The 27,001-nt window shown below is 44.4% G+C and overlaps 1 protein-coding gene across 10 annotated transcripts in view; it reads left to right on the plus strand.

Annotated features, from left to right (window-relative positions):
- arap3 (ArfGAP with RhoGAP domain, ankyrin repeat and PH domain 3) overlaps positions 1–27,001 on the plus strand; it is a 613,394-nt gene that overhangs the window by 308,659 nt on the left and 277,734 nt on the right. For all 10 annotated transcript variants that reach the window (XM_068044105.1, XM_068044114.1, XM_068044106.1 and 7 more), the window contains 3 exons: positions 18,006–18,257; positions 19,127–19,196; positions 22,056–22,176. In XM_068044105.1, the coding sequence (XP_067900206.1) occupies positions 18,006–18,257; positions 19,127–19,196; positions 22,056–22,176 (443 nt within the window). The remainder of the gene's footprint in view (positions 1–18,005; positions 18,258–19,126; positions 19,197–22,055; positions 22,177–27,001) is intronic.

Here is a 27,001-nt window from a genome sequence, read left to right on the forward strand (position 1 = left end):
TCTCACAGGCTATCAGTTTCACTTTGTTCTACCTCTGCACAAAGTCTATAGAAAACATCAAGGCCTGCTGTCCCTTTACACTGTCACCCTAAGACCCTAACAAATGGCTCTGTGGCATTCCTGCAGCTGAGTGGTAATAGTGCAAAATAGGACAGTATACCTAACCTCTCTTCCATTACTGCTACCAGTGCTCAATTTCCCCTTTTAACCAGCATCAAATGGGAGGCTCCTAATCTGTACCAGCATGGGCCCAAATTAATTGATATACATAATATACTGAAATTGCTGCTGTATCTGTCTCAGACATTACAGGTACATGACACCTCTTCACTTGACTTTTATTCTTTCATGGGACGTGGGTGTCACTGGCAAGGCCAGCATTTGTTGCCCATCCGTAACTGCCCTTGACAACTGATTGAGTTGCTGGGCCATTTCAGAGGGCATTTAAGAGTCGGGAGTCACATGTAGGCCAGACCAGGTAAGGACAGCAGATTTCCTTCCCTAAACGGCATTAGTGTTCTTCTGACAATCAATGCTAGTTTCATGGCACCATTACAGAGACTAGCTTTCAATTCCAGATTGTTTTTATTAATTAATTGAATTTAAATTCCACCAGCTGCCATGGTGGGATTTGAACCCGTGTTCCCAGGGCATTAGCCTGGGCCTCTGGATTACTAGCCCAGTGACATCAGCACTATGCCACCATCCCCCCTGATGTCTAGGTGCTAGCCATGGCTCAGTGGTATCACTCGCCTCTAAGATGCTTTGGGTCATCCTGAGGACGTGAAGTGTGCTATATAAATACAAGAGTTTCTTGCTTTTCTTTTTCAGTTTGGTTTCCCTTGTGTTGCAGCCATGTGGTGTGACATGGGTGGTTCCCAAATTTCAACTTCCCAGCTGACCGCAGCAAGTGTATTTATATTAGCGTTTAGCCCTTTGGTGTTTTATTTCTCAAATTAACAGACAGTGACAGGGTTTCTTGTAGGTTTTAAAAAACAAAGTCAATTTTTTATTGATCAATACGTCTTATCCCGAACGAATCAAGTTCCAGATGGATGCAGACCTGCGATGATTGTAGATTTCTCTCTTGCTTGATAATAAATAAAATAAATTCCCATGGGACCCAGGGAAATGCAGCAAGGTGGATACAAAATTGGCTCAGTGGCAGGAAACAAAGGGTAATTGTTGACGGGTGTTTTAGCGACTGGAGGGCTGTTTCCTGTGGCGTTCCTCAGGGCTCAGTACTGAGTCCCCTGCTTTTTGTGGTATATATTAATGATTTGGACGTAAATGTAGGGGGCATGATCAAGACATTTGCAGATGACACAAAGATTGGCCGTGTGGTAGATCACGAGGAGGATAGCTGTAGGCTGCAGGAAGATATTGATGGTCTGGTCAGATGGGCAGAAAAGTGGCAAATGGAATTCAAACCAGAGAAGTGTGAGGTGATGCATTTGGGGAGGTCAAACAAAGCAAAGGAATACACGATTAATGGGAAAATACTGAGTAGTGTAGAGGAAGTGAGAGACCTTGGAGTGAATGTCCACAGATCCCTGAAGGTAGCAGGACAGGTCGATAAGGTGGTGAAGGAAGCATATGGAATCCTTTCCTTTATTAGCCGAGGTGTAGAATACAAGAAGAAGGAGGTAATGCTGGAACTGTATAACTCATTGGTTAGGCCACAACTTGAGTACTGTGTGCAGTTCTGGTCACCTCATTACAGAAAGGATGTAATTGCGCTGGAGAGGGTACAGAGGAGATGTATGAGGATGTTGCCAGGACTGGAAAATTGTAGCTATGAGGAAAGGTTGGATAGGCTGGGGTTGTTCACCTTGGAACAGAGAAGGCTGAGGGGAGATCTGATTGAAATGTACAATATTTTGAGGGACCTGGATTGAGTGGAGGTGTAGAGTCTGTCCAAAGTGACCTTCACTAGCTGTCCATCAGCAAGTTTATCTAAACCAGGAAACAAATATAACACTGAGTGGCCCAGGAATGACGTGACCAGCCTTCGTCAGACACTTTGCTGAGAGTTCAATGACTAGCGGGCATAGATTTAAAGTGATTTGTGGAAGGCTTTCTATGATTCTGTGACGTTTCTGTTGAACATGGTGGGTTTCTTCCAGCTCTCACTGTTGTAGACTGTACAAAGAACAAAGAACAGTACAGCACAGGAACAGGCCATTCGGCCCTCCAAGCCTGCGCCGATCTTGATGCCTGCCTAAACTAAAAACTTCTGCACTTCTGGGGACCGTATCCCTCTATTCCCATCCTATTCATGTATTTGTCAAGATGCCTCTTAAACATCTCTATGGTACCTGCTTCCACCACCTCCCCCGGCAACAAGTTCCAGGCACTTACCACCCTCTGTGTAAAGAACTTGCCTCGCACATCCCCTCTAAACTTTGCCCCTCGCACCTTAAACCTATGTCCCCTCGTAACTGACTCTTCCACCCTGGGAAAAAGCTTCTGACTATCCACTCTGTCCATGCCGTTTATAACTTTGTAAACCTCTATCATGTCGCCCCTCCACCTCCGTCGTTCCAGTGAAAACAATCCGAGTTTATCCAACCTCTCCTCATAGCTAATACCCTCCAGACCAGGCAACATCCTGGTAAACCTATTCTGTACCCTCTCCAAAGCATCCACGTCCTTCTGGTAGTGTGGCGACCAGAATTGCACGCAATATTCTAAGTGTGGCCTAACTAAGGTTCTGTACAGCTGCAGCATGACTTGCCAATTTTTATACTCTATGCCCCGACCGATGAAGGCAAGCATGCGGTATGCCTTCTTGACGACCTTATCCACCTGCGTTGCCACTTTCAGTGACCTGTGGACCTGTACGCCCAGATCTCTCTGCCTGTCAATACTCCTAAGGGTTCTGCCATTTACTGTATACTTCCCACCTGCATTAGACCTTCCAAAATGCATTACCTCACATTTGTCCAGATTAAACTCCATCTGCCATTTCTCCGCCCAAGTCTCCAACCGATCTATATCCTGCTGTATCCTCTGACAATCCTCATCACTGTCCGCAACTCCACCAACTTTTGTGTCGTCCGCAAACTTACTAATCAGACCAGCTACATTTTCCTCCAAATCATTTATATATACTGGAAAGAGCAAAGGTCCCAGCACTGATCCCTGTGGAACACCACTAGTCACATCCCTCCATTCAGAAAAGCACCCTCCCACTGCTACCCTCTGTCTTCTATGACCAAGCCAGTTCTGTATCCATCTTGCCAGCTCCCCTCTGATCCCATGTGACTTAACCTTTTGTATCAGTCTGCCATGAGGGACCTTGTCAAAGGCTTTACTGAAGTCCATATAGATAACATCCACTGCCCTTCCATCATCAATCATCTTTGTCACTTCCTCAAAAAACTCAATCAAATTAGTGAGACACAACCTCCCCTTCACAAAACCATGCTGCCTCTCGCTAATAAGTCCATTTGTTTCCAAATGGGAGTAAATCCTGTCCCGAAGAATCCTCTCTAATAATTTCCCTACCACTGATGTAAGGCTCACCGGCCTATAATTTCCTGGATTATCCTTGCTACCCTTCTTAAACAAAGGAACAACATTGGCTATTCTCCAGTCCTCTGGGACCTCACCTGTAGCCAATGAGGATGCAAAGATTTCAGTCAAGGCCCCAGCAATTTCTTCCCTTGCCTCCCTTAGTATTCTGGGGTAGATCCCATCAGGCCCTGGGGACTTATCTACCTTAATGCTTTGCAAGACACCCAACACCTCCTCCTTTTTGATAATGAGATGACTGAGACTATCTACACTCCCTTCCCTAGGCTCATCATCCCTAGGCTCATTCTCTTTGGTGAATACTGATGCAAAGTTCTCATTTAGTACCTCGCCCATTTCCTCTGGCTCCACACATAGATTCCCTTCTCTGTCCTTGAGTGGCCCAACCCTTTCCCTAGTTACTCTCTTGCTCTTTATATATGTATAAAAAGCCTTGGGATTATCCTTAATCCTGTTTGCCAATAACCTTTCATGACCCCTTTTAGCCCTCCTGAATCCTTGCTTAAGTTCCTTCCTACTGTCTTTATATTCCTCAAGGGATTCGTCTGTTTCTAGCCTTCCAGCCCTTACGAATGCTCCTTTTTCTTTTTGACTCGGCTCACAATATCCCGCGTTAACCAAGGTTCCCGAAACTTGCCAAACTTATCCTTCTTCCTCACAGGAACATGCTGGCCCTGGATTCTAATCAACTGATGTTTGAAAGACTCCCACATGTCAGATGTTGATTTACCCTCAAACAGCCGCCCCCAATCGAAATTCTTCAGTTCCTGCCTAATATTGTTATAATTAAGCCTTCCCCCAATTTAGCACCTTCACCCGAGGACTATTGTCCTTGTCGATGTCGGAGTTTTTCAGCAGGGCACTGGAACTCAAGCTGTAACAAGTAGTTTCACCTTCCAGGGTTAGTCTCTCTCTCTCTCTCTCTCTCTCTCTCGCTGTCTTTTTTCAAGGTAAAACTGTGTCACATCTCACCTCCTGGTAGGAGACATTCTCATCTCTTCCCCATAGTGATTGCACAATGGCCCAGACCATGGCTACTTCACACCTCCTTTGTTTCAGAAGAAGACATTCAATTCTGCAATGTTTTAAGATAGGTGTAAGACGGGTTTCATTCGCACCTTTTGGCTTCAAAGATTTGTCCTTTGTCTTTGTCAGACTGTTTGAATTCACAAAAGGCCAATCCCCTTTGTTTGGTGGCCATTTTGGACCATGTTCACTTTTTAAAATAAAGGTTCAATTTTTTTAAAGACAAAGTCAGTTTTTCATAACTCTTCAGAGTTAGTCCATGAGTATTGTATCGTGGCACTTCCGGTCTGCATGACAATTGCTGTACATGTCTTCTACTAAAGTGTCTGACGAAGGCTGGTCACGTCATTCCTGGGCCACTCAGTGTTCTATTTGTTTCCTGGTTTAGATAAACCTGCTGATGGACAGCTAGTGAAAGTCATTTTGGATTCTTTGCCTTGACTTCCACCTCCCAAATCACCAGTCCAACAATGCTCCTTACAGATAATTAGTCTGAGCAATATTTTACATATCACAATTTCCTGTACCACACTCTAAAGGAAATACACCGTACATGTAAATTAACGTCTGTCATCTGGTCAATTTTTAAAGGTCATCTTAGTTAGGGACTGAAGACTATTGTGCCTCTTTAAAAGATAACGCCAGAAGTGGCCATTGTTGAAGGGACACTCTGGTCTTGTTGATGTTGGATACTGAGGGAGATCAAATCACTAATAGTGACCTTGGGCTCACTATAGTTGATGAGGACAACAAGCTGTTAACAACAGTAACAACAACAACTTGCTTTCATACAACACATTTAACGTCGAAAATTTCCCAAGATGCTTCACAGAAGCATATTAATAAAAAAAGGATGTTGAGACAAAGAAGCAAATTTTTCAAGAAGTGACCAAGAGCTTGGTCAAAGAAGTGGCTTTTAAGGACAGTCTTAATAAGAGGGAGAAGAAGGGGTTAGGAGTGGGAATTTCAAAGCCTGGGGCCTAGATAGCTGAAGGCACAGGGAGATGTTACAGAGATAGGGAGGAACAAGGGCATGAAGTGATTTAAATGCATGGATAAAAATGTTGAATTTGAGATGTGAATGCACCAGGAGCCCATGTACTTTATCAAGGACAGGGGTGATATGTGAGCAGGACTAGGTATGTGAGAGATACGAATAACAGAATTTTAAATGAGGGTGGAGGATGACAGGCTGTCCTGGAGAGAATTTAAATGTTAAGGAGGTGGAAGTAGATGGTCTTTGTGATGGAGATGAGATGGTCCAAATGCTCAGCTTTGGCTCAAATAGGATATCGATGTTGTGAACAGTTTGGTTCAGCCTGAATCTGGCCAGAGAGAAGGATGGAATCAATGAAAAAGTATTAAGTTTGTGGTAGGGGGCCGAAGCTGATGGCTTTGGTCTTATCAACATTCAACTAGAAGAAATTGCAGTACATCCATGACTGCATGTCGTAGAAGCAGTCTATTGCAGGGCCTTAGCTGTGGAGGAACACAAGCGTTGCCTTCCCATCACATTCAAGCTGATGAGGTATGTTAGAGGCAGGGGAAGTCTCTAATATTTTGTCTTCACCTTGAGCATCTGCAGTTATTTCTTTACTCTTTGGGAGCTGGTTTACAGCTTCCATATTTATAGAGAGAACAAAGGCTTCCAGAGTATTTCATGGTTCTGGATCTGGAAACACTGGGTCCCAATATTCAGTGTAGAGGAACAAATGGCCCTCCATTCGATGGCTATCCAGAGCCAAGTGGACATTCATTTGGACTGTATTGCTTCATCTGTACTGAGGACATTGAATAAAACATCTGAAGGAAAATCCAGAAGCATTATTCCTCACTATGAACTTCAGCTTTCACAAATAGAAAGACGTTCTTTTTGAAGTTACGAAAAATGTTTGACATAGTCAATTGCTAATTACATTTCAATTGAGCAAAGACTTACTTTTTGTCCTGCAAAAAACTGATGAAATTCTCCATTCGTCCAATAGAAGTCACAGATGAGTTTTAGAATGGCATAGTGTGAGATGTCCAGGTTCCCAAAAACGATTAATGTGACCATCTACAAGATGAAAAGTTGTCGCAAAGGCAGTTAGGGCTGGGTACTAAATGGTAGCTTTGCCAGTGACGCCCACATCTTGTGAATGAGTTAAAAATAACACAGACACTGGCCTCTGATAACAAATAAAAGATGGCTGATCAAGAACAATGTTATAAAAGCAAAATACTGCAGATGCTGGAAATCAGAAATAAAAACAGAAAGTGCTGGAAATACTCAGCAGGTCTGGCAGCATCTGTGGAGAGAGAAACAGAGTTAATGTTTCAGGTCTGCGACCTTTCACCAGAACTGATTGTGATGAAAGGTCACAGATCTGAAAGGTTGGGCTGGAGGCGGGGCTCCCGGCACTGGGCCAAAGAAGCAGTGAGAACCCCACCTCTACTGTTTCGTGCCACGCCCCACCCTACCCCACCTGGAGAGATCGTCTGCTCTTTTAAAATGAAAGAATCAGGAGGCAGAATCCCCGTCCCTTTAAAGACCGGGATCTTGCCTTCATGAGCTGCCAGTTAGAGGCCAGCATCACCGGGAGCCATGGCCACTGCCAGTACAGCAGAGGCCTCGGACCCAGGCCCAGCGGTGAAACCCCCGAGAACAGGTAAGTGAGGCGATGTCTGGCGCCAGTCTGGAAGACCCCGGCAAGGGGGTCCTGGGGAGGGGGCGGGTTCCAGGGTACATTGGTTCCTGGTGGGGGTCCTCTGTGGGCCATGAATTGCCCAAGGAGGAGGGACCCCCCTCCCATGAGCCCGTAGTGATTGTGCCTCATTTTACAAGGTGTCCTCATTACGTGGCAGATTCCCCCCTGCCGCTGGTAAGATCCCAGTGCTGGTGAGAAGAGGCCATTAATAGGCCACTTAAGGGCCTCAATTGCCCTCTGGCTGGGAAGGCCAGCATAGGCCTATCCCACTCTTGGAACGATGGCTGAGTCACGGAGAGGCGATGGGCCCTTTGCCCCACTGCACCCCCCGCCACCCTTAGTGATACTCGGTGCTACCCTACCTTCAATCCCACCTTATGGGGCCGCACAAAATCCAACCCATTAACTCTGTTTCTCTCTCCAGCCAGATCTGCTGAGTATTTCCAGCATTTTCTGTTTTTATTCCAAAAACAATGTTACTAGTTACTTGTGTGTTGATCCATGGGAGCCTAACCAGTTTAAAATTGAAGGAAAGCGTAAACAAGTACACGTATCTCAGTCCGAGTTGGAATAAAACTTTGAGGGGCCCTGGGAACTGAGAACATCTGGGAGACCCACATAAATCCAACAATGCATTAAAACACAACGGTCTAGTAAAATGTATGAGAAATAGGGCCTGTGGAAAGTTTACACATTGCATTAATAATAAAGCAAATCACAGCACAATACATTATGCTTCTTCTTCTTCTTTTTCTTTGGCCTCCTTGTCTCGAGAGACAATGGGTAAGTGCCTGGAGGTGGTAAGTGGTTTATGAAGCAGTGCCTGGAGTGGCTATAAAGGCCAATTCTAGACACTATGCTTAAATGGAACTTAAATCATATCGCAATATGCTATGCAATACTTATTGACACAGGGTCCCTGGTGTGGCCCCCATTTTTGTGTGGAGCCATTAGGCCTATGTGTTAATACAGCTCCACCTCAGTCCTATTTATGAAGTATCTTGGTAGTATAACTGACTAAGTTACTTGTACACTGCGAGGTAGAGTTGCTCAGAGAATCATTATGTGATGGTGCTAAAGGTTGGCTGTGTGAAGGATGAGAGCTCTTAGTACAAGACCATTGTTCTGAGGCTATTTTAAGTATGTGATCTTAACAAAAATAGTTGATACAGGAAAAACAATCACTGGATCATACCAACCAATACTGGCATGATTTAATCTACTAGCTAGAATCTTCAATACAGTTTCTGACAGTATTCACAGCATTGCACAATTGCATTTTGTCAAGAGGAATTTCTGGCTCCTGATCCAAATTTTTAGCATTCTTTTGATGATGGTAATCTGCCTCATGTGACATCACATTTTGCAAACCAGAAATTCTTGACCAAACAGGGCTTCAGTTGATCAATGGAACGTTCTCATCAAAAAAACCTTCGCCAAGTCCCCACTCCATTTCTTTGTTGAAAAGAGTTTATTTTCATAGGCCTTTGCCCTTCCACTCTCCCCAACCCCATTTAATTCATCCTTTGTCCTTCTGACACCATCTACTCTTCCCCAATATGAAGTGCTCTGAGATGTTCTGCACGAGAGGTGCTACATAAGTGCAATTTGTTGTTGTTGTAAATGCGGCTATCATAGATACCAGCTGTACTCTGTTGAGCTCAATTGAAATAAAGAAAAAAGAAAGACCTGCATTTATATAGTGCCTTTCATGATGGCAACAACAACAACTTTTATTTATATAGAAAAGCAAAATGCTGCAGATGCTGAAAATCTGAAACAAAAACAGAAAATGCTGGGAATACCTGAAACATTAACTCTGCTTTTCTCTTCACAGGTACTGCCTGATCTGCCGAGTATTCCCAGCATTTCCTGTGTTTGCATTCATAAAGCTCATTTAACAAAATAAAACATCCCAAGATGCTTCTCAGAAGTATTATTAAAAAAAAATTAATCCCGAGCCATGAATAGAGATATCGATCGTTGAGCAAAAGCTTGGTCAGAGAGGTTATAATTACCATCTTAAAGGAGTAAAGAGAGGTGGAGAGGTTTAGGGAGGGAGGTCCAGAGCTTAGAGCCTTGGCAGCTGAAGGCACAGCTGCCAATACTGGAGCAACCTCAAGATATTTCAATGTGTTTCAGAGCCAATGAGGCACTTTTGAAGTGTAGTCATTATTGTTAAGTAGGAAACAAAATACTCAAAGTTCCTGATAATTAATCTTTCAATTGAAAACTGAACATTGCCATATATATCTTCTCTCCATGCACAAATCCCCCATTCATAATTGTTTTGATCAATAGATTCGCATTGATTGGCTGCCCTTCTGATGTAGTTTTTTGTCAACATCATGTAAAATGTTGAACGCAGATTTGAGTTCATGGACTCCTGTCTCTTTATCATCCCAAGAACAGCTTTGTGATGGTGATAGATTCCCAATACAATGCAAACAGGGGAAGGAACAACATCAGTTGAAAGAAAAAATGAATCATTAAATTATGTTATAGTCCAAAAAGCCAGTTGGTGAAGGATGATACTGGAGCCAATCTTTACTCAGTTTTATATTTACTTACAGAGTGGAACATTACAAGCGTACACCTCCTAACTCAACCACATCACAGTTTTAATAAATGTCTTTTTAAATGTGATCAAGTAAAACCCCAATTAATGCCCACCAACTGCACACAATTAAACACAATTGGTATACAATTAACTGACGCTTTTATTTCTCTTTAAATAAAACTTGGATGCAAAACATTTCAAAACAAATCAAATATACAAACTTCCATATTCTGTACAAAGCATTACATTGTGAGACACCCCCTCCTCTAGGAGCCCTAACAATGTCTTTGTTTTCATAAAATGAAATGCTTATACAATCTGACAGTTAATAACTTGCGTGTACTGTCATGCACGTGATGTGCAGCAATTGAAATACAGAACCCAAACTGAAGAGTTATGAAAAAATTGACTTTTCCTTTAAAAAGTGGGCAATGTGCTGCAAAATGGCCACCAAAGGTGAAATTGTATTTTCAAACTGCCTTACTGTTTGTTCAGGACAAAAGGATACATTCCAAGCTAAGAGGTATCAATTATGCCCATCCTGAACCCATCAAAATAATATTTTGAATTGAATGGGTTCTTCTGAAATAAAGAAGGTATGAAGTAGTCACATCCTGGGCCATTGTCAGTCACCACAGACGGGGGGATCTGTGTCTCCCAACAGGGACACAATTTTGACCATAAAGAGTAGCGCTTTGGAGAGAGAGGAAAGAATCAGAACAAACATCATGAAAGCCTGTCCAGCTGAGAGTTGTGAGAAATCCAGTAAAAGCCAAAGAAGGTGCTGTGTTCTGAATTCTACATTTCAACTTGTGCAGCAGAGAACTGAAAGAGATTCCCCCCATCTCCCTTTGTGTTCTATGGGCCCACCCTGCCTCTGGCAACACCTCAAGGGAGCCCACAAAACCCAGCTCACACTTTTTGTGGAGTGTATGTTACCCCACAAGGAACAATTATCTACATAACATTGACTGGGTATTCTTTCTTCTGTACATCCCTTGTATAGAATCTCAGTTATCCACTGCCTCTAGGATAGCCAACGTTTTGGCAGCTGAAGTACTTTTAACAATCCTTTTTATTTTCTTAGCTTCCCAAGCTAAAGAACAATATTTCCTATTTCACCCATCAGAAATATTGATAAACCAGCTGCACTTGAATACCCATCAGCAAGATTAGCATGTGAAGCATCACTAAAAATGGTGAGTTTCATGTTCTTTGGATCACCTAAGGATGGGAACATAAGTACGCATTGTCTAGATTTAATTTTTTCAATGTTTTATTTCCCCTTAAAGCATTCTCTTCTTTAGGGAGTTTCATCGGAGTACTTAACTCCAACGCATCAAAACTAGCATCTGGTTTAGTCTGAGCACTGAGCCAGTTCAACTGATCAATCAAACTTCACAGTCGCTCTGTCTCTTTTTCAAATGTAACATTATCTTCCAGTGACAACCTATTACAATTAACCAGGGTGGGAGTAACACTCTAAATAGGATTGTTGATTTAAAGTTATTGCAGACCTACTCTGCTTAACATCTGAACCAATATATTTAAAAGTCCCAGAAGCCTGGCTCCAATTTTAAATTCTATCTAATCTTATTAATAACACATTTCTCAACTTCCACAGTACCACCCCATCAGAAATTATCAGTGTGCTTCTCGAAGATCTCTGAAAGTTTTCCTTCATGACACCAATAAAATATTGTGAGATCTGCTTTTAGTTGAACAAACCTATTTTCAGCCAAACAGATCTCACCGAGTAGTACCACTGGTATGACCACTGAATCATCATTCAGGCCGTAGACACATTTGTTTAATTTCCATACTTTCTCTTTTGTATCTGCTACCTCTTTGGGTGGTTTCAGAAGCTCTTCTCTTTGTGTCATCCTGTAGAAAAGCAGCTTTTATGTCATTTGATCTACACTTCCATGAATGTCTGGCCCAAAAGAGCCAGAAAGATTTTCAAGATTACTTTTCCAGCTGTGGGAGAGTCCACTCTAACATCTGTATCACCTCTTCAAAAGATACCTCGACACAAGACAAGAGCACATGGTGTAGGGGGTAACATCTTTCTTTGGCCTCCTTATCTCGAGAGACAATGGGTAAGCGCCTGGAGGTGGTCAGTGGTGTGTGGAGCAGCGCCTGGAGTGGCTATAAAGGCCAATTCTAGAGTGACAGGCTCTTCCACAGGTGCTGCAGAAAAATTTGTTTGACGGGGCTGTTACACAGTTGGCTCTCCCCTTGCGCCTCTGTCTTTTTTCCTGCCAACTGCTAAGACTCTTCGACTCGCCACACTTTAGCCCCGCCTTTATGGCTGCCCGCCAGCTCTGGCGATCGCTGGCAACTGACTCCCACGACTTGTGATCAATGTCACAGGACTTTATGTCGTGTTTGCAGACGTCTTTAAAGCGGAGACATGGACGGCCGGTGGGTCTGATACCAGTGGCGAGCTTGCTGTACAATGTGTCTTTGGGGATCCTGCCATCTTCCATGCGACTCACATGACCAAGCCATATTAGCATGGATAAAGGACTGGTTAGCTCACAAGAAGTAGAGAGTAGGGATGAATGGTCTTTTTCGGTTAGGCAAGCTGTAACTGATCCACAAGGAACAGTGCTGGGGCCTCAACTATTTACAATTTATTTCAATGACTTGGATGAAGAGACCGAATGTATGGCAGCTAAATTTGCCGATGACACCAAGATAGGAAGGAAAGTAAGTTATCGAGAGGAGGTAAAGAATCTACAAAAGGATATAGATAGGTTAAGTGAGTGGGCAAAAATGTGGCAGTTGGAGATTGATGTGGGAAAGTGTGGCAGGAAGAACAGAAAAGCTGCATACTATTTAAATGGAGAGAGATTACAGAACTCGGTGGTACAGAGGGATCTGGATGTCCTGGTACATGAATCACAAAAGGTTAGTATGCAGGTATAGCAAGTGATTAGGAAGGCAGGTAGAATTGCAAGGGGAATTGAGAATAAAATGTAGGTGTATAGGACTGTGGTGAGACCATATCTGGAGTACTGTGTACAGTTTTGGTCGATTTATTTGAAAAAGGATATAATTGCATTTGAAGCAGTTCAGAGAAGATTCACTCGACTAATTCCAGGGATGAAGGGCTTATCAACATCTGACATGTGGGAGTCTTTCAAACGTCAGTTGATTAGAATCCAGGACCAGCATGTTCCTGTGAGGAAGAAGGATAAGTTTGGCAAGTTTCGGGAACCTTGGATAATGAGGGATATTGTGAGCCTGGTCAAAAAGAAAAAGGAAGCATTCGTAAGGGCTGGAAGGCGAGGAACAGACGAATCCCTTGAGGAATATAAAGAAAGTAGGAAGGCACTTAAGCAAGGAGTCAGGAGGGCTAAAAGGGGTCATGAAAAGTCATTGGCAAACAGGATTAAGGAGAATCCCAAGGCTTTTTATACGTATATAAAGAGCAAGAGGGCAACCAGGGAAAGGGTTGGCCCACTCAAGGATAGAGAAAGGAATCTCTGCGTGGAGCCAGAGGAAATGGGAGAGGTACTAAATGAGTACTTTGCATCAGTATTCACCAAAGAGAAGGACTTGGTGGATGATGAGTCTCGGGAAGGGAGATAGTCTGGGTCATGTCGTTATCAAAAAGGAGGAGGTGTTGGGCGTCTTGCAAAGCATTAAGGTAGATAAGTCCCCAGGGCCTGATGGGATCTATCCCAGAATACTGAAGGAGGCAAGGGAGGAAATTGCTGGGGCCTTGACTGAAATCTTTGTATCCTCATTGGCTACAGGTGAGGTCCCAGAGGACTGGAGAATAGCCAATGTTGTTCCTTTGTTCAAGAAGGGTAGCAAGGATAATCCAGGAAATTATAGGCCGGTGAGCCTTATGTCAGTGGTAGGGAAATTATTGGAGAGGATTCTTCGAGACAGGATTTACTCCCATTTGGAAACAAATGGACTTATTAGCGAGAGGCAGAATGGTTTTATGAAGGGGAGGTTGTGTCTCACTAACTTGATTGAGTTTTTTGAGGAAGTGACGAAGATGATTGATGAAGGAAGGGCAGTGGATGTTGTCTATATGGACTTCAGTAAAGCCTTTGACAAGGTCCCTCATGGCAGACTGGTACAAAAGGTGAAGTCACACGGGATCAGAGGTGAGCTGGCAAGATGGATACAGAACTGGCTTGGTCATAGAAGACAGAGGGTAGCAGTGGAAGGGTGCTTTTCTGAATGGAGGGCTGTGCCTAGTGGTGTTCCGCAGGGATCGGTGCTGGGACCTTTGCTGTTTGTAGTATAAATCAATGATTTGGAGGAAAATGTGGCTGGCCTGATTAGTAAGTTTGCGGATGACACAAAGGTTGGTGGAGTTGCGGATAATGATGAGGATTGTCAGAGGATACAGCAGGATATAGATCAGTTGGAGACTTGGGTGGAGAAATGGCAGATGGAGTTTAATCTGGACAAATGTGAGGTTATGCATTTTGGAAGATCTAATGCAGGTGGGAAGTATACAGTAAATGGCAGAAGCCTTAGGAGTATTGACAGGCAGAGAGATCTGGGCGTACAGGTCCACAGGTCACTGAAAGTGGCAAAGCAGGTGGATAAGGTAGTCAAGAAGGTATACGGCATGCTTGCCTTCATCGGTCGGGGCATAGAGTATAAAAATTGGCAAGTCATGCTGCAGCTGTACAGAACTTTAGTTAGGCCACACTTAGAATATTGCGTGCAATTCTGGTCGCCACACTACCAGAAGGATGTGGAGGTTTTGGAGAGGGTACAGAAGAGGTTTACCAGGATGTTGCCTGGTCTGGAGGGCATTAGCTATGAGGAGAGGTTGGATAAACTCGGATTGTTTTCACTGGAACGACGGAGGTGGAGGGGCGACATGATAGAGGTTTACAAAGTTATGAGTGGCATGGACAGAATGGATAGTCAGAAGCTTTTTCCCAGAGTGGAAGAGTCAGTTCCGAGGGGACATAGGTTTAAGGTGAGAGGGGCAAAGTTTAGAGGGGATGTGCGAGGCAAGTTTTTTACACAGAGGGTGGTGAGTGCCTGGAACTTGCTGCCGGGGGAGGTTGTGGAAGCAAATACGATAGCGACGTTTAAGAGGCATCTTGACAAATACATGAATAGGATGGGAATAGTGGGACACGGTCCCTGGAAGTGCAGAAGGTTTTAGTTTAGAGAGGCATCAAGATTGGTGCAGGCTTGGAGGGCCGAATGGCCTGTTCCTGTGCTGTACTGTTCTTTGTTCTTACGAAGAAAGGTTGAACAGGTTGGGCCTATACCCATGGGAGTTTAGAGAATGAGGTTATCTTCCTGCTGGGTTATGGGGAGAAGGCAGGGGAATGGAACTAAGGAAATGCTCTTTCAGAGAGCCAGTGCAGACGCAATGGGCCAAATGGCCTCTTCTGCACTGTAACGATTCTGTGATCTTATTGAAACATACAAGGTCCTGAGGGGACTTGATAGAGTGGATAGTGGGAGGATGTTTCCTCTTATGGGGGAAACTAGAACTGGGGACATTGTTAAGAATAAGAGGTCTCAGAGGGTTGTTAGTCAGTGGAATTCTGTTCACCAGAAAGCAGTGGGGGCTGGGTCATTTTATTTATTCAAGACTAATTTAGATAGTTTTTTGATAGACAAGGAGTCAAGGCTTATGGAGGGCAGACAGAAAGTCGAGTTGAGACCACAACCAGATCAGCCATGATCTAATCGAATGGCAGAGCGGGCTCGAAGGGCTGAATGGCCTACTTCTATTCCTAAGTCCTATATTCCTATGTTCCTAAAATGCTTAGCAACTGGCCTCTGCTGCCATGTTATAGTCCAGAAAGCCAGTTGGTGAAGGCTGACACTGCAGCCAATCTTTACTCAGTCTTATATTCATTTACAGAGTGAAACATTACAAGCATACCCCTACTAACTCAACCACACCAAAGTTTCAGTAAGTGTCTCTTTATATGTGCTCAAGTAAGACTCCAATTAATGCCCTCCACCTGCATCTCATTAAAGACAAATTGCCAGTGTGAGCATCCAATTCCTCCACTCATATTAATGTCAAAAGGAAAGTCAATGGTTTAAGCTGCTGTACAGCAGCCAGGTTATGAGAATATGATGGTACAAGGACGAGGGGACTCAGATTTAAGGACGTGGGCGTGAGATAAGGGGGGGTGGGGTTGAGGAAGAACGTTTTTACGCAGCGGGTGATAATGACTTGGAACTCGCTGCCTTCGAGGGTGGTGGTTGCACAGATAATCAATGATTTCTAAAGGAAATTGGATGGACGCTTGAGGGAAATTAACTTGCAGGGTTACGGGGATGAAACGGGGAAGTGGGACTGATTGAATTACTCTCCAGTGAGCTAGCATGGACCCGTTGGGCCAAATGGCATCCCTCCGTGCCATAATGACTCTATGATGCTAATAGAAGCTCTACAAGTGCCGTAGGCCAGGGAGGTATAGGCAAGAAAGAGATTGAGCTCGGCTGTAATTACCCTGTGGTCACAATGTCTGGTGAGATTGACTGCCTAAGCTTTCGCATGAAGAATAATAATTAATGTACTGAAGGACCTGTGAACTTAGGGTTGCTAACTATGATTGGACATATTCCTGGGGTTTCACTGCATGACCTCTTGCCTGCAGCCACCCTGCCTCTGCACTTCCGCCATTGGTCATCTGACATATCCATCCTCACGGTGTACCGCTGTCCTACGTCAATCAGAGAGTTTCCCAGTTCTTCACTGTCAATCAATAGTTTTTATTCCCATGTCTGATACTTTTATAAATGATAAATGGAAGAGTTCAAAGAAGACGAAACAAAGTAATTTTTTAATCCCACCACCCCCTTGGTTTTTCACCTGGATTGGCCACAGCCCTGTCCTGGGGGGCAGAAACTCATTGCTAGTGCCACTAGACCTATGTTGATTCATCGGGGCAAGCAGCGCCTTTACTGATACTTATTTCCCGGGCAGCACTCTTCATCGATATCATTGAGAAATGTCATGCGGACCATGTGGGTAGCGGTCCACCGGCACTGCCAGACCTGGAGAATCGGCATAATTTGCATAGTGCTGGAAGCGGCGCTACATGAATGAACTTCTCCCACATGGAGTTTAGTCTTTAATTCCTGGACACTCCAGGGCAAGCCTGGACGTTTGCCAACCCTACTGGAACATGTCCAGCCTGAGATACGACCTGCAGGGGAGAATATTTTTGTTAAATGTATGAACATGCAAACATATGAAAAGACTAAAGAAGAATTCACATTTGATGTTTGTGTGTTTGGACAGGAAGAAAACAGCTGGTTCGCTGAGCCTGTTCCAAACAATCATGAACAACTAAACATCATCCCACCCCTAGCATCATCCCACCCCTAGCATCATCCAACCCCCTAACATCATCCCACCCACCAGTAATCTCCTGAAAGAGCCAAGAAAGAACAGATCGAAAACACTCTTCCAGTTCAGAGAAAAAAGTATTGGAAACTCCTCCTCAATGCACTCCCAGCCTCTAATATTGATCAAAACAGGTTTGGGAGGGTGGGGGAAGGTGCGGTGGTCACAGTGACCGTGAGGTACGTACCCAATATCCCACCTACCTTACAAACGCAATTATTTTAGGCACAGCAAAGGACTCTCCATCTTTTTATCGAACTGTTATAGTAAATCTGCACTTGCTACACAAGCCAGTAACTTGTTCGAAGTATCAAACATTCTCTGTGTAAAGAGAAACCTGACATTGAATCTAGTTGTCTGCTTGCATAGCTTATATACATGACCCCCTCGCTTTACCTAACCGACCCAATTATCCAGTTCTAATAGTCTGTGCAGATTCTGTCAAGTTCCTTCATTGTTTGAAATACTTCCAATTAAAGCACCCCAACGGCTAGACTTTTCTAGACTGAAAAGACCCAGTTCTCTAAGCCTATTGTGTTAACTAAGGACTTTAAAACTTGGGATTATTCTGGTGGTCCTCTTTTGAATCTTTCCCAGGGCTTCTGTATGAGTTATTATGTGGAGAGACTAGAAATGGGCACAGTTTTCAGATGATGCTGAAGTACTGGTTTTGTACAAGGGTGGTCCTTTATGGTTTTCACTAGAGGGAAGGTTTAGTTTAGTTTAGTTTAGAGATACAGCTACACATCAGGGTGATTTTGCTGAAAAGGATTGCTCTTCACAATTTGTCATTCCTTCCTCATTTCTATCTATTAACGTGTTGCTACAGGCAGCATCTGGAAATGCATTCTGAAAAAGAACCTGGCCAGAAACCATTACAGATGGAAGTCAACGCCACCATGGCCTACTCTACAATAGGAGAGATTCAAACAAGCAACATCAGTACCATTGAGCCCCTGTTCTATTTCACAGAAGAAACAGAAGATGATCTAACGATATCGCCGTATGCAAGTTTCCACATAGTGCCTGAGCAAGGAAAAAATATTAAATGTGATTGGTTAGAGAAACTCTCGCCACAGGGGTAAGGACAATTAACCAATTCTTGAACATTTGTTTTTGCATGTCCAGTATCTTCCTGACAGCAGAGAGCTTTGTTGAAACTTTTAGGAGCCAATAGAAAGAGAAAACTGTTCATTGGGTAAATGGTACAATGCAGACAAGAATGAACCCAGTTTTAATCTGTTTTGAGTTGGCCACTGAAAGTTGGGCTGGAAGATCAGGTTGTTGCAATGGGCTCTGTGTTTTTGAAATTTTTCTTGATTGCTGTCCAGCCACCACTATTGGAGAGTTTAAATGTGGATTTTGAATGAACACAGGATCTGGCTTACTTGTGTTAGTTGCTCATGATCAAACTGCATGCCATCAAACCCTAGCCTGACTCACAGTTGCAAATGAACATTTGGGTAAGGCATAGCAAGCTGGTCATGGCTGTTGAACCTTACACAACCAGCCTGAATCAATATAATAAAGGAAATCTTACACATTGTTTGGGAGGAACTTCAATGAAAACAGCAATTGCTGGAAATACTCAGCAAGTCAGCCAAGATCTATGGAGAGAGAAACAGAGTTAATGTTTCAGGTCTGTGACCTTTCATCAAAACCCTAACGAAAGGTCATCAACCTGAAACAGTAACTCTGTCTCTCTCTCTCTCCACAGATGCTGCCAGATCTGCTGAATATTTCCAGAACTTTCTGTTTTTATTTCAGATTTCTAATATCCTCTGTATTTGGCTTTTGGATTGTTTTTCGTTGGGAGGAGCTTTATTCTGTTGCTGGCCTTAATTCAAACTCGGGTACCAGTGCGAGTATGAGACCGACTGTATTGTAGAAAAAGACTACAAAAAGTGAAACACTCCTAATGGAACTTTGTGTTTTCTTTTCCTGGGCTAGAAGTTGTGTATTTCAGAGGCGTTACGTGAAGTTTGATGGAAAATGCCTGATGTATTTCAGCAATGAGAAGGTAAGACAGCCACAGAGAACATGACAGAAGATAAATTGGCTGATCCCATGCTCGCGCGGAGAGTGGTGCTGAAAGGGAACACAGTTCAGAGATTCACTGCATTCGTGTTGCAGCCACAACACTGACCCACGTTCCCTTCACGTACATCTCCCAGCTGAAAATGCATGATTGGTGAATACCCTCATCTTAAGGATGAAGACCAATGCAGTCTAATTTGAAACAAGCTATTTATGAACCGTGAATTTCAGATAATACCACACTTAGTTCGAAATGATAATGAATGTTATTTTAAATCGTTCAGAAATAAAAATGCATTTGCCCTTTAAGACAATGAACCTATTTGCAAGAATGTCAGTTCTTTTGTTCCTGTGACTCAGTTTCAGAGGGTTCTCCAACTGGAGTATTCCAATGATGCCAATAGGAAAGCAAAGAAACAATGAGAAATACAGCAAGAACAACCAACTTCCATTTGTATAACACCTTTCATGTAAAATAACAGGCAGTTCATAGAATCCAATGGAAAACAGATGTTGAATTAAGTAAGGAGAGATTTAGTCATAATTTGTTCATAGTTTGGGTGATGACTCAGTTTTTGAGAAGATTTCTAAAGGGGGAGTGAAAAACAGAAAGGAAGAGGGGTTTAGTTTGGAAATTCCAGAGAGAAAGACCCAAGCAGCTGAAGACCAAGCTATCAAAGGCTCACTTTGTGTTCCGCCATGGCCACTGGGCTCCAGCCCTCATTACAGCCTTTGTCTAAACATTGACAAAAGAGCTGAATTCCAGAGGTCAGGTGAGAGTGACTAACCTTGACATAAGGCAGCATTTGACCGAGTATGGTGTCAAGGAGCCCTAGCAAAATTGGATTCAATGGGAATCAGGGGGAAAACTCTGCACTGGTTGGAGTCATACCTAGCGCAAAGGAAGATGGTTGTGGTTCTTGGAAGCCAATCATCTGAGCTCCAGGACATCACTGCAGGAGTTCCTCAGGGTAGTGTCCTAGGCCCCAACCATCTTCAGCTGCTTCATCAAAGGCCTTCCCTCCATCATAAGGTCAGAAGTGGGAATGTTTGTTGATGATTGCACAATGTTCAGCACCATTCGCGACTCCTCAAATACTGAAGCAATCCATGCCTGCATGCGGCAAGATCTGGACAACATTCAGGTTTGGGTTGATAAGTGGCAAGTGACATTCGTGCCACACAAGTGCCAGACAATGACCGTCTCCAACAAGAGAGAATCTAATCATCTCCCCTTAACATTCACTGGCATTACCATCGCTGAATCCCTCACTACCAACATCCTGGTGGTTACCATTGACCAGAAACTGAACTGGGGTAGCCATATAAATACCGTGGCTACAAGAGTAAGTCAGAGGCTAGGAATCCTGCTGCGAGTAACTCACCTCCTGACTCCCCAAAGCCTGTCCACCATCTACAAGGCACAAGTTAGGAGTGTGATGGGATACTTTCCACTTGCCTGGATGGATGCAGCTCCAACAACAATCAAGAAGCTCAACACCATCCAAGACAAAGCAGCCTGCTTGATTGGCACCCCATCTACAAACATTCACTCCCTCCACCGACGCACAGTGGAAGCAGTTGCACTGCAGCAATGCACCAAGGCTCCTTAGACAGCACCTTCCAAACCCGCGACCTCTACCAACTAGAAGGACAAGGGCAGCAGATGCATGGGAACACCACCACCTGCAAGTTCCCCTCCAAGTCACACACCATCCAGACTTGGAACTATATCACCGTTCCTTCACTGTCGCTGGGTCAAAATCCTAGAACTCCCTTCCTAACGGCACTGTGGGTGTACCTACCCCAACTGGACTGTAGTGGTTCAAAAAAGCCGCTCACCACCACCTTCTCAAGGGCAATTAGGGATGGGAAATAAATGCTGGCCTGGCCAGTGATGCCCACATCCCATGAATGAATAAAAAAAACTCCCTCAGTACTGCCCCACCGACAGTGCAGCACTCCCTCAGTATCCTAGATTACATGCTCCAGTGTCTGGACTGAGGCTTGAACCCACAACATTCTGACTCAGGGGAATTTGCTGGAATTTTCAAGATGTGGATATGTAAACCCTGCCTTGCCACACTTTTATTGTCATGGCTACCATGAAATTCTCACCTTTCTGTGCCGAAAGTGGCAAGCTGATGTAGCAGTGTCCATGGAACTATATCCTGAGGAACAGTCAGTGAGGATTATTCCCAAACCCCAGACTGGACAGTAACTGGTAGAGTGACCCATTGACCATTACGGAACCCGCTCGATTTTTATTTCCATGGAAATTAGGAGTGCAGCTTCTACACCAAGTGGACGATCCTCCCTGACAGTTTGCCCCACCCCCTCCCTGCCAGCTTACCCACACACCCCCTCCCTGCCAGCTTACCCCACCCCCTCCCTGCCAGCTTACCCACACCCCCCCCCGCCAGCTTGCTCACACACCCCCTCCCTGCCACCACCCCCCCCCCCCTTCCCTCCGGTGGCAAAGTTATCCCCACATGCTCTGGATAGGAGGGAGAACACAAAGAGACAAAATTAACAGTTAGTGAAGGTGGTGCAGTGTTTGGAGACTTTTTGTTATTTTTTATGCTCAATTTAATGGCAAGTTTAAAAAGGCCTTTGGGAAAATCACAATGTGCAATATTAGCAGAAAAAAAGATTTTAACTAGTCCTTCACTGCCTTCATTAAAGAGAGATGTTTATTAACCTGTAGACATGCTAATTTTACCCACACAATTTCAACCAGCTGAAATCATTGCAGATGTTCTTATTGAACTGTGACCCTTTAAAATGTTTTATTTTGCTACACTGGTGCTGATGTTCTGACAGCTATGCTCGATCTTTCTAGGACCCATACTCTAAAGGAGTCATCCCCTTGACCGTTATACAGATGGCAAGAGCAGCAAAGGAAAATAAGTTTGAAGTAGTCACAAGTCACAGAATATTTGTTTTTAGGGCAGAGAGTGAAGGTGAGTTATTGAATGAGTTTTATTTGCTGTTTTGCATTCAAGTTCTCTCCAGGAATTAGCACTCACGAGGGTGAACCCTTCAGTCTGAGTGTGGATTAGATGCATTCAGACATTGTGGGTTTCATACACTCTTACTCTTTCCATAGGACTGTCCCTCCCGTGCCTGTTACTTGTTCTCCGTGCCTATAAGCTTCAAGAAAACCCTGGTCATGGGACAAGGTGTTGCATCTCCACCCCTGATCACACTAAATAACACTCCACTGGAAGTGGTTAGCAAATTCTGCTACCTTGGGTCCACGATGACAGACAATTTGTCTCTTGATGCAAAACTTGATGCATGAATAGGGAAAGCAGTTACCATCCTTGGTTGAACAAAGAACAAAGAACAAAGAAAATTACAGCACAGGAACAGGCCCTTCGGCCCTCCAAGCCTACGCCGATCCAAATCCTCTATCTAAACCTGTCGCCTATTTTCTAAGGGTCTGTATCTCTTTACTTCCTGCCCATTCATGTATCTGTCTAGATACATCTTAAAAGACGCTATCGTGCCCGCGTCTACCACCTCCGCTGGTAATGCGTTCCATGCACCCACCACCCTCTGCGTAAAGAACTTTCCATGCATATCCCCCCTAAACTTTTCCCCTTTCACTTTGAACTCGTGACCCCTTGTAATTGAATCCCCCACTCTGAGAAAAAGCTTCTTGCTATCCACCCTGTCTATACCTCTCATGATTTTGTGCACCTCAATCAGGTCCCCCCTCAACCTCCATCTTTCTAATGAAAATAATCCTAATCTACTCAACCTCTCTTCATAGCTAGCGCCCTCCATACCAGGCTACATCCTGGTGAACCTCCTCTGCACCCTCTCCAAAGCATCCATATCCTTTTGGTGATGTGGCGACCAGAACTGCACACAGTATTCCAAATGTGGCCGAACCAAAGTCCTATACAACTGTAACATGACCTGCCAACTCTTGTACTCAATACCCCGTCCGATGAAGGAAAGCATGCCGTATGCCTTCTTGACCACTCTATTGACCTGCGTTGCCACCTTCAGGGAACAATGGACCTGAACACCCAAATCTCTCTGTACATCAATTTTCCCCAGGACTTTTCCATTTACTGTCTAGTTCACTCTTGAATTGGATCTTCCAAAATACATCACCTCGCATTTGCCCTGATTGAACTCAATCTGCCATTTCTCTGCCCAACTCTCCAGTCTATCTATATTCTGCTGTATTCTCTGACAGTCCCCTTCAGTATCTGCTACTCCACCAATCTTAGTGTCGTCTGCAAACTTGCTAATCAGACCACCTATACTTTCCTCCAAATCATTTATGTATATCACAAACAACAGTGGTCCCAGCACGGATCCCTGTGGAACACCACTGGTCACACTTCTCCATTTTGAGAAACTCCCTTCCACTGTTACTCTCTGTCTCCTGTTGCCCAGCCAGTTCTTTATCCATCTAGCTAGTACACCTTGGACCCCATGCGCCTTCACTTTCTCCATCAGCCTACCATGGGGAACCTTATCAAACGCCTTACTGAAGTCCATGTATATGACATCTACAGCCCTTCCCTCATCAATCAACTTTGTCACTTCCTCAAAGAATTCTATTAAGTTGGTAAGATATGACCTTCCCTGCACAAAACCATGTTGCCTATCACTGATAAGCCCATTTTCTTCCAAATGGGAATAGATCCTATCCCTCAGTATCTTCTCCAGCAGCTTCTATACCACTGACGTCAGGCTCACCGGTCTATAATTACCTGGATTTTCCCTGCTACCCTTCTTAAGCAAGGGGACAACATTAGCAATTCTTCAGTCCTCCGGGACCTCACCCGTGTTTAAGGATGTTGCAAAGATATCTGTTAAGGCCCCAGCTATTTCCTCTCTCGCTTCCCTCAGTAACCTGGGATAGATCCCATCCGGACCTGGGGACTTGTCCACCTTAATGCCTTTTAGAATACCCAGCACTTCCTCCCTCCTTATGCCGACTTGACCTCGAGTAATCAAACATCTGTCCCTAAACTCAACATCCGTCATGTCCCTCTCCTCGGTGAATACCGATGCAAAGTACTCGTTTAGAATCTCACCCATTTTCTCTGACCCCACGCATAACTTTCCTCCTTTGTCCTTGAGTGGGCCAATCCTTTCTCCAGTTACCCTCTTGCTCCTTATATATGAATAAAAGGCTTTGGGATTTTCCTTAACCCTGTTTGCTAAAGATATTTCATGACCCCTTTTAGCCCTCTTAATTCCTCGTTTCAGATTGCGCCTACAATCCCGATATTCTTTCAAAGCTTCGTCTTTCTTCAGCCACCTAGACCTTATGTGTGCTTCCTTTTTCCTCTTAGCTAGTCTCACAATTTCACCTGTCATCCATGGTTCCCTAATCTTGCCATTTCTACCCCTCATTTTCACAGGAACATGTCTCTCCTGCACACTAATCAACCTCTCTTTAAAAGCCTCCCACATATCAAATGTGGATTTAACTTCAAACAGCTGCTCCCAATCTACATTCCCCAGCTCCTGCCGAATGTTGGTATAGTTGGCCTTCCCCCAATTTAGCACTCTTCCTTTGGGACCACTCTCGTCTTTGTCCATGAGTATTCTAAAACTTACGGAATTGTGATCACTATTTCCAAAGTAGTCCCCTACTGAAATGTCAACCACCTGGCCCGGCTCATTTCCCAACACCAGGTCCAGTATGGCCCCTTCCCGAGTTGGACTGTTTGCATACTGCTCTAGAAAACCCTCCTGGATGCTCCTAACAAATTCTGCTCCATCTAGACCTCTAACGTTAAGTGAATCCCAGTCAATGTTGGGAAAATTAAAATCTCCTATCACCACCACCCTGTTGCTCCTACAGCTTTCCATAATCTGTTTACATATTTGTACCTCTATCTCACGCTCGCTGTTGGGAGGCCTGGAGTACAGCCCCAACATTGTTACCGCACCCTTCCTATTTCTGAGTTCTGCCCATATTGCCTCACAGCTCGAGTCCTCCATAGTGCCTTCCTTCAGCACAGCTGTGATATCCTCTTTGACCAGTAATGCAACTCCTCCACCCCTTTTACATCCCTCTCTATCCCGCCTGAAGCATCGATATCCTGGGATATTTAGTTGCCAATCATGCCCTTCCCTCAACCAAGTCTCAGTAATAGCAATAACATCATACTCCCAGGTACTAATCCAAGCCCTAAGTTCATCTGCCTTACCTACTACACTTCTTGCATTAAAACAAATACACCTCAGACCACCAGTCCCTTTGCTTTCATCATCTGCTCCCTGCCAACTCTTTCCCTTCGTCACACTGACTTCATTATCTAGTTCCTTACAGGCTTTAGTTACTACATCCTTACTCTCCACGGACCTCATTTGGTTCCCATCCCCCTGCCACATTAGTTTAAACCCTCCCCAACAGCGTTAGCAAAAGCACCCCCAAGGACATTGGTTCCAGTCCGGCCCAGGTGTAGACCGTCCAATTTGTAATAGTCCCACCTCCCCCAGAACCGGTCCCAATGTCCCAAATATCTGAACCCCTCCCTCCTGCACCATCTCTCAAGCCACGCATTCATCCTGACTATTCTTTCATTTTTACTCTGACTTATCACGTGGCACTGGTAGCAATCCTGAGATTACTACCTCTGAGGTCCTACTTTTTAACTTGGCTCCTAACTCCCTAAATTCTGCTTGTCGGACCTCATCCCATTTTTTACCTATATCATTGGTGCCTATGTGCACAATGACAACTGGCTGTTAACCCTCCCCCTTCAGAATGTTCTGCAGCCGATCTGAGACATCCCTGACCCGTGCACCTGGGAGGCAACATACCATTCGGGAGTCTCGTTTTCGACCACAGAACCGCCTATCTACTCCCCTTACAATCGAATCCCCTACGACTATAGCCCTTCCACTCTTTTTCCCGCCCTTCCGAACAGCAGAGCCAGCCACGGTGCCATGAACCTGGCGACTGCTGCCTTCCCCTGGTGAGCCATCTCCCTCAACAGTATCCAAAACGGTTTACCTGTTGTGGAGGGAGATGACCGCAGCGGACACCTGCGCTGCCTTCCTGCTCTTTCTCTGCCTTTTGGTCACCCATTCCCTTTCTCCCTCAGCAATCCTAATCTGCGGTGTGACCAATTCACTAAACGTGCTATCCACGACCTCCTCAGCATCGCGGATGCTCCAAAGTGAGTCCATCCGCAGCTCCAGAGCCGTCATGCGGTCTAACAAGAGCTGCAGCTGGACACACTTCCTGCATGTGAAGGAGTCAGGGACATCAGCCATGTCCCTGAGCTCCCACATTGAGCAAGAGGAGCATGTCACTGGTCTGAGATCTCCTGCCATTTTTAATCTTAAGCTTAAACTTAGTTAAATGAAAAAGGAACGAAAAGTTTTTTACTAATCACACGATAAAAAAAAAGAGAAATAGAAAAAGCCTTACCTTATCTACACACCACCGAGTCCTTTTTTTTGGTTAGAGGAGGAGGGCGGGTGGGAGACACTACAGGTGTAGTGTCTCGGGTTCAGAAACGGCCCAAATATATAGGGTTTTACTTACCCAGCAGACCCCTGGTCTCCGCCGAAAACAAAAGGAAATTAAATTTACTTTAAACTGACCTTCCCAGCTGGTCACTCGCTCGCACTCTCTGCTCCCGAAAAAGCTGCTGCAATGACTTGTGAAATGCACATGGGATAACACCAAGCTGACCTTTAGGATCAAGCTGATGGTTTATAAGGCCTGTGTTCTCAGCACCTTGCTGTATGGCTGTGAAACATGGGTGACTTACAGCTACCAGGAAAAGAAGTTCAATA

This window comes from Heterodontus francisci, chromosome 12 (genome assembly GCF_036365525.1).
Source record: "Heterodontus francisci isolate sHetFra1 chromosome 12, sHetFra1.hap1, whole genome shotgun sequence".
In the NCBI taxonomy this organism is placed as follows: Eukaryota; Metazoa; Chordata; class Chondrichthyes; order Heterodontiformes; family Heterodontidae; genus Heterodontus; species Heterodontus francisci.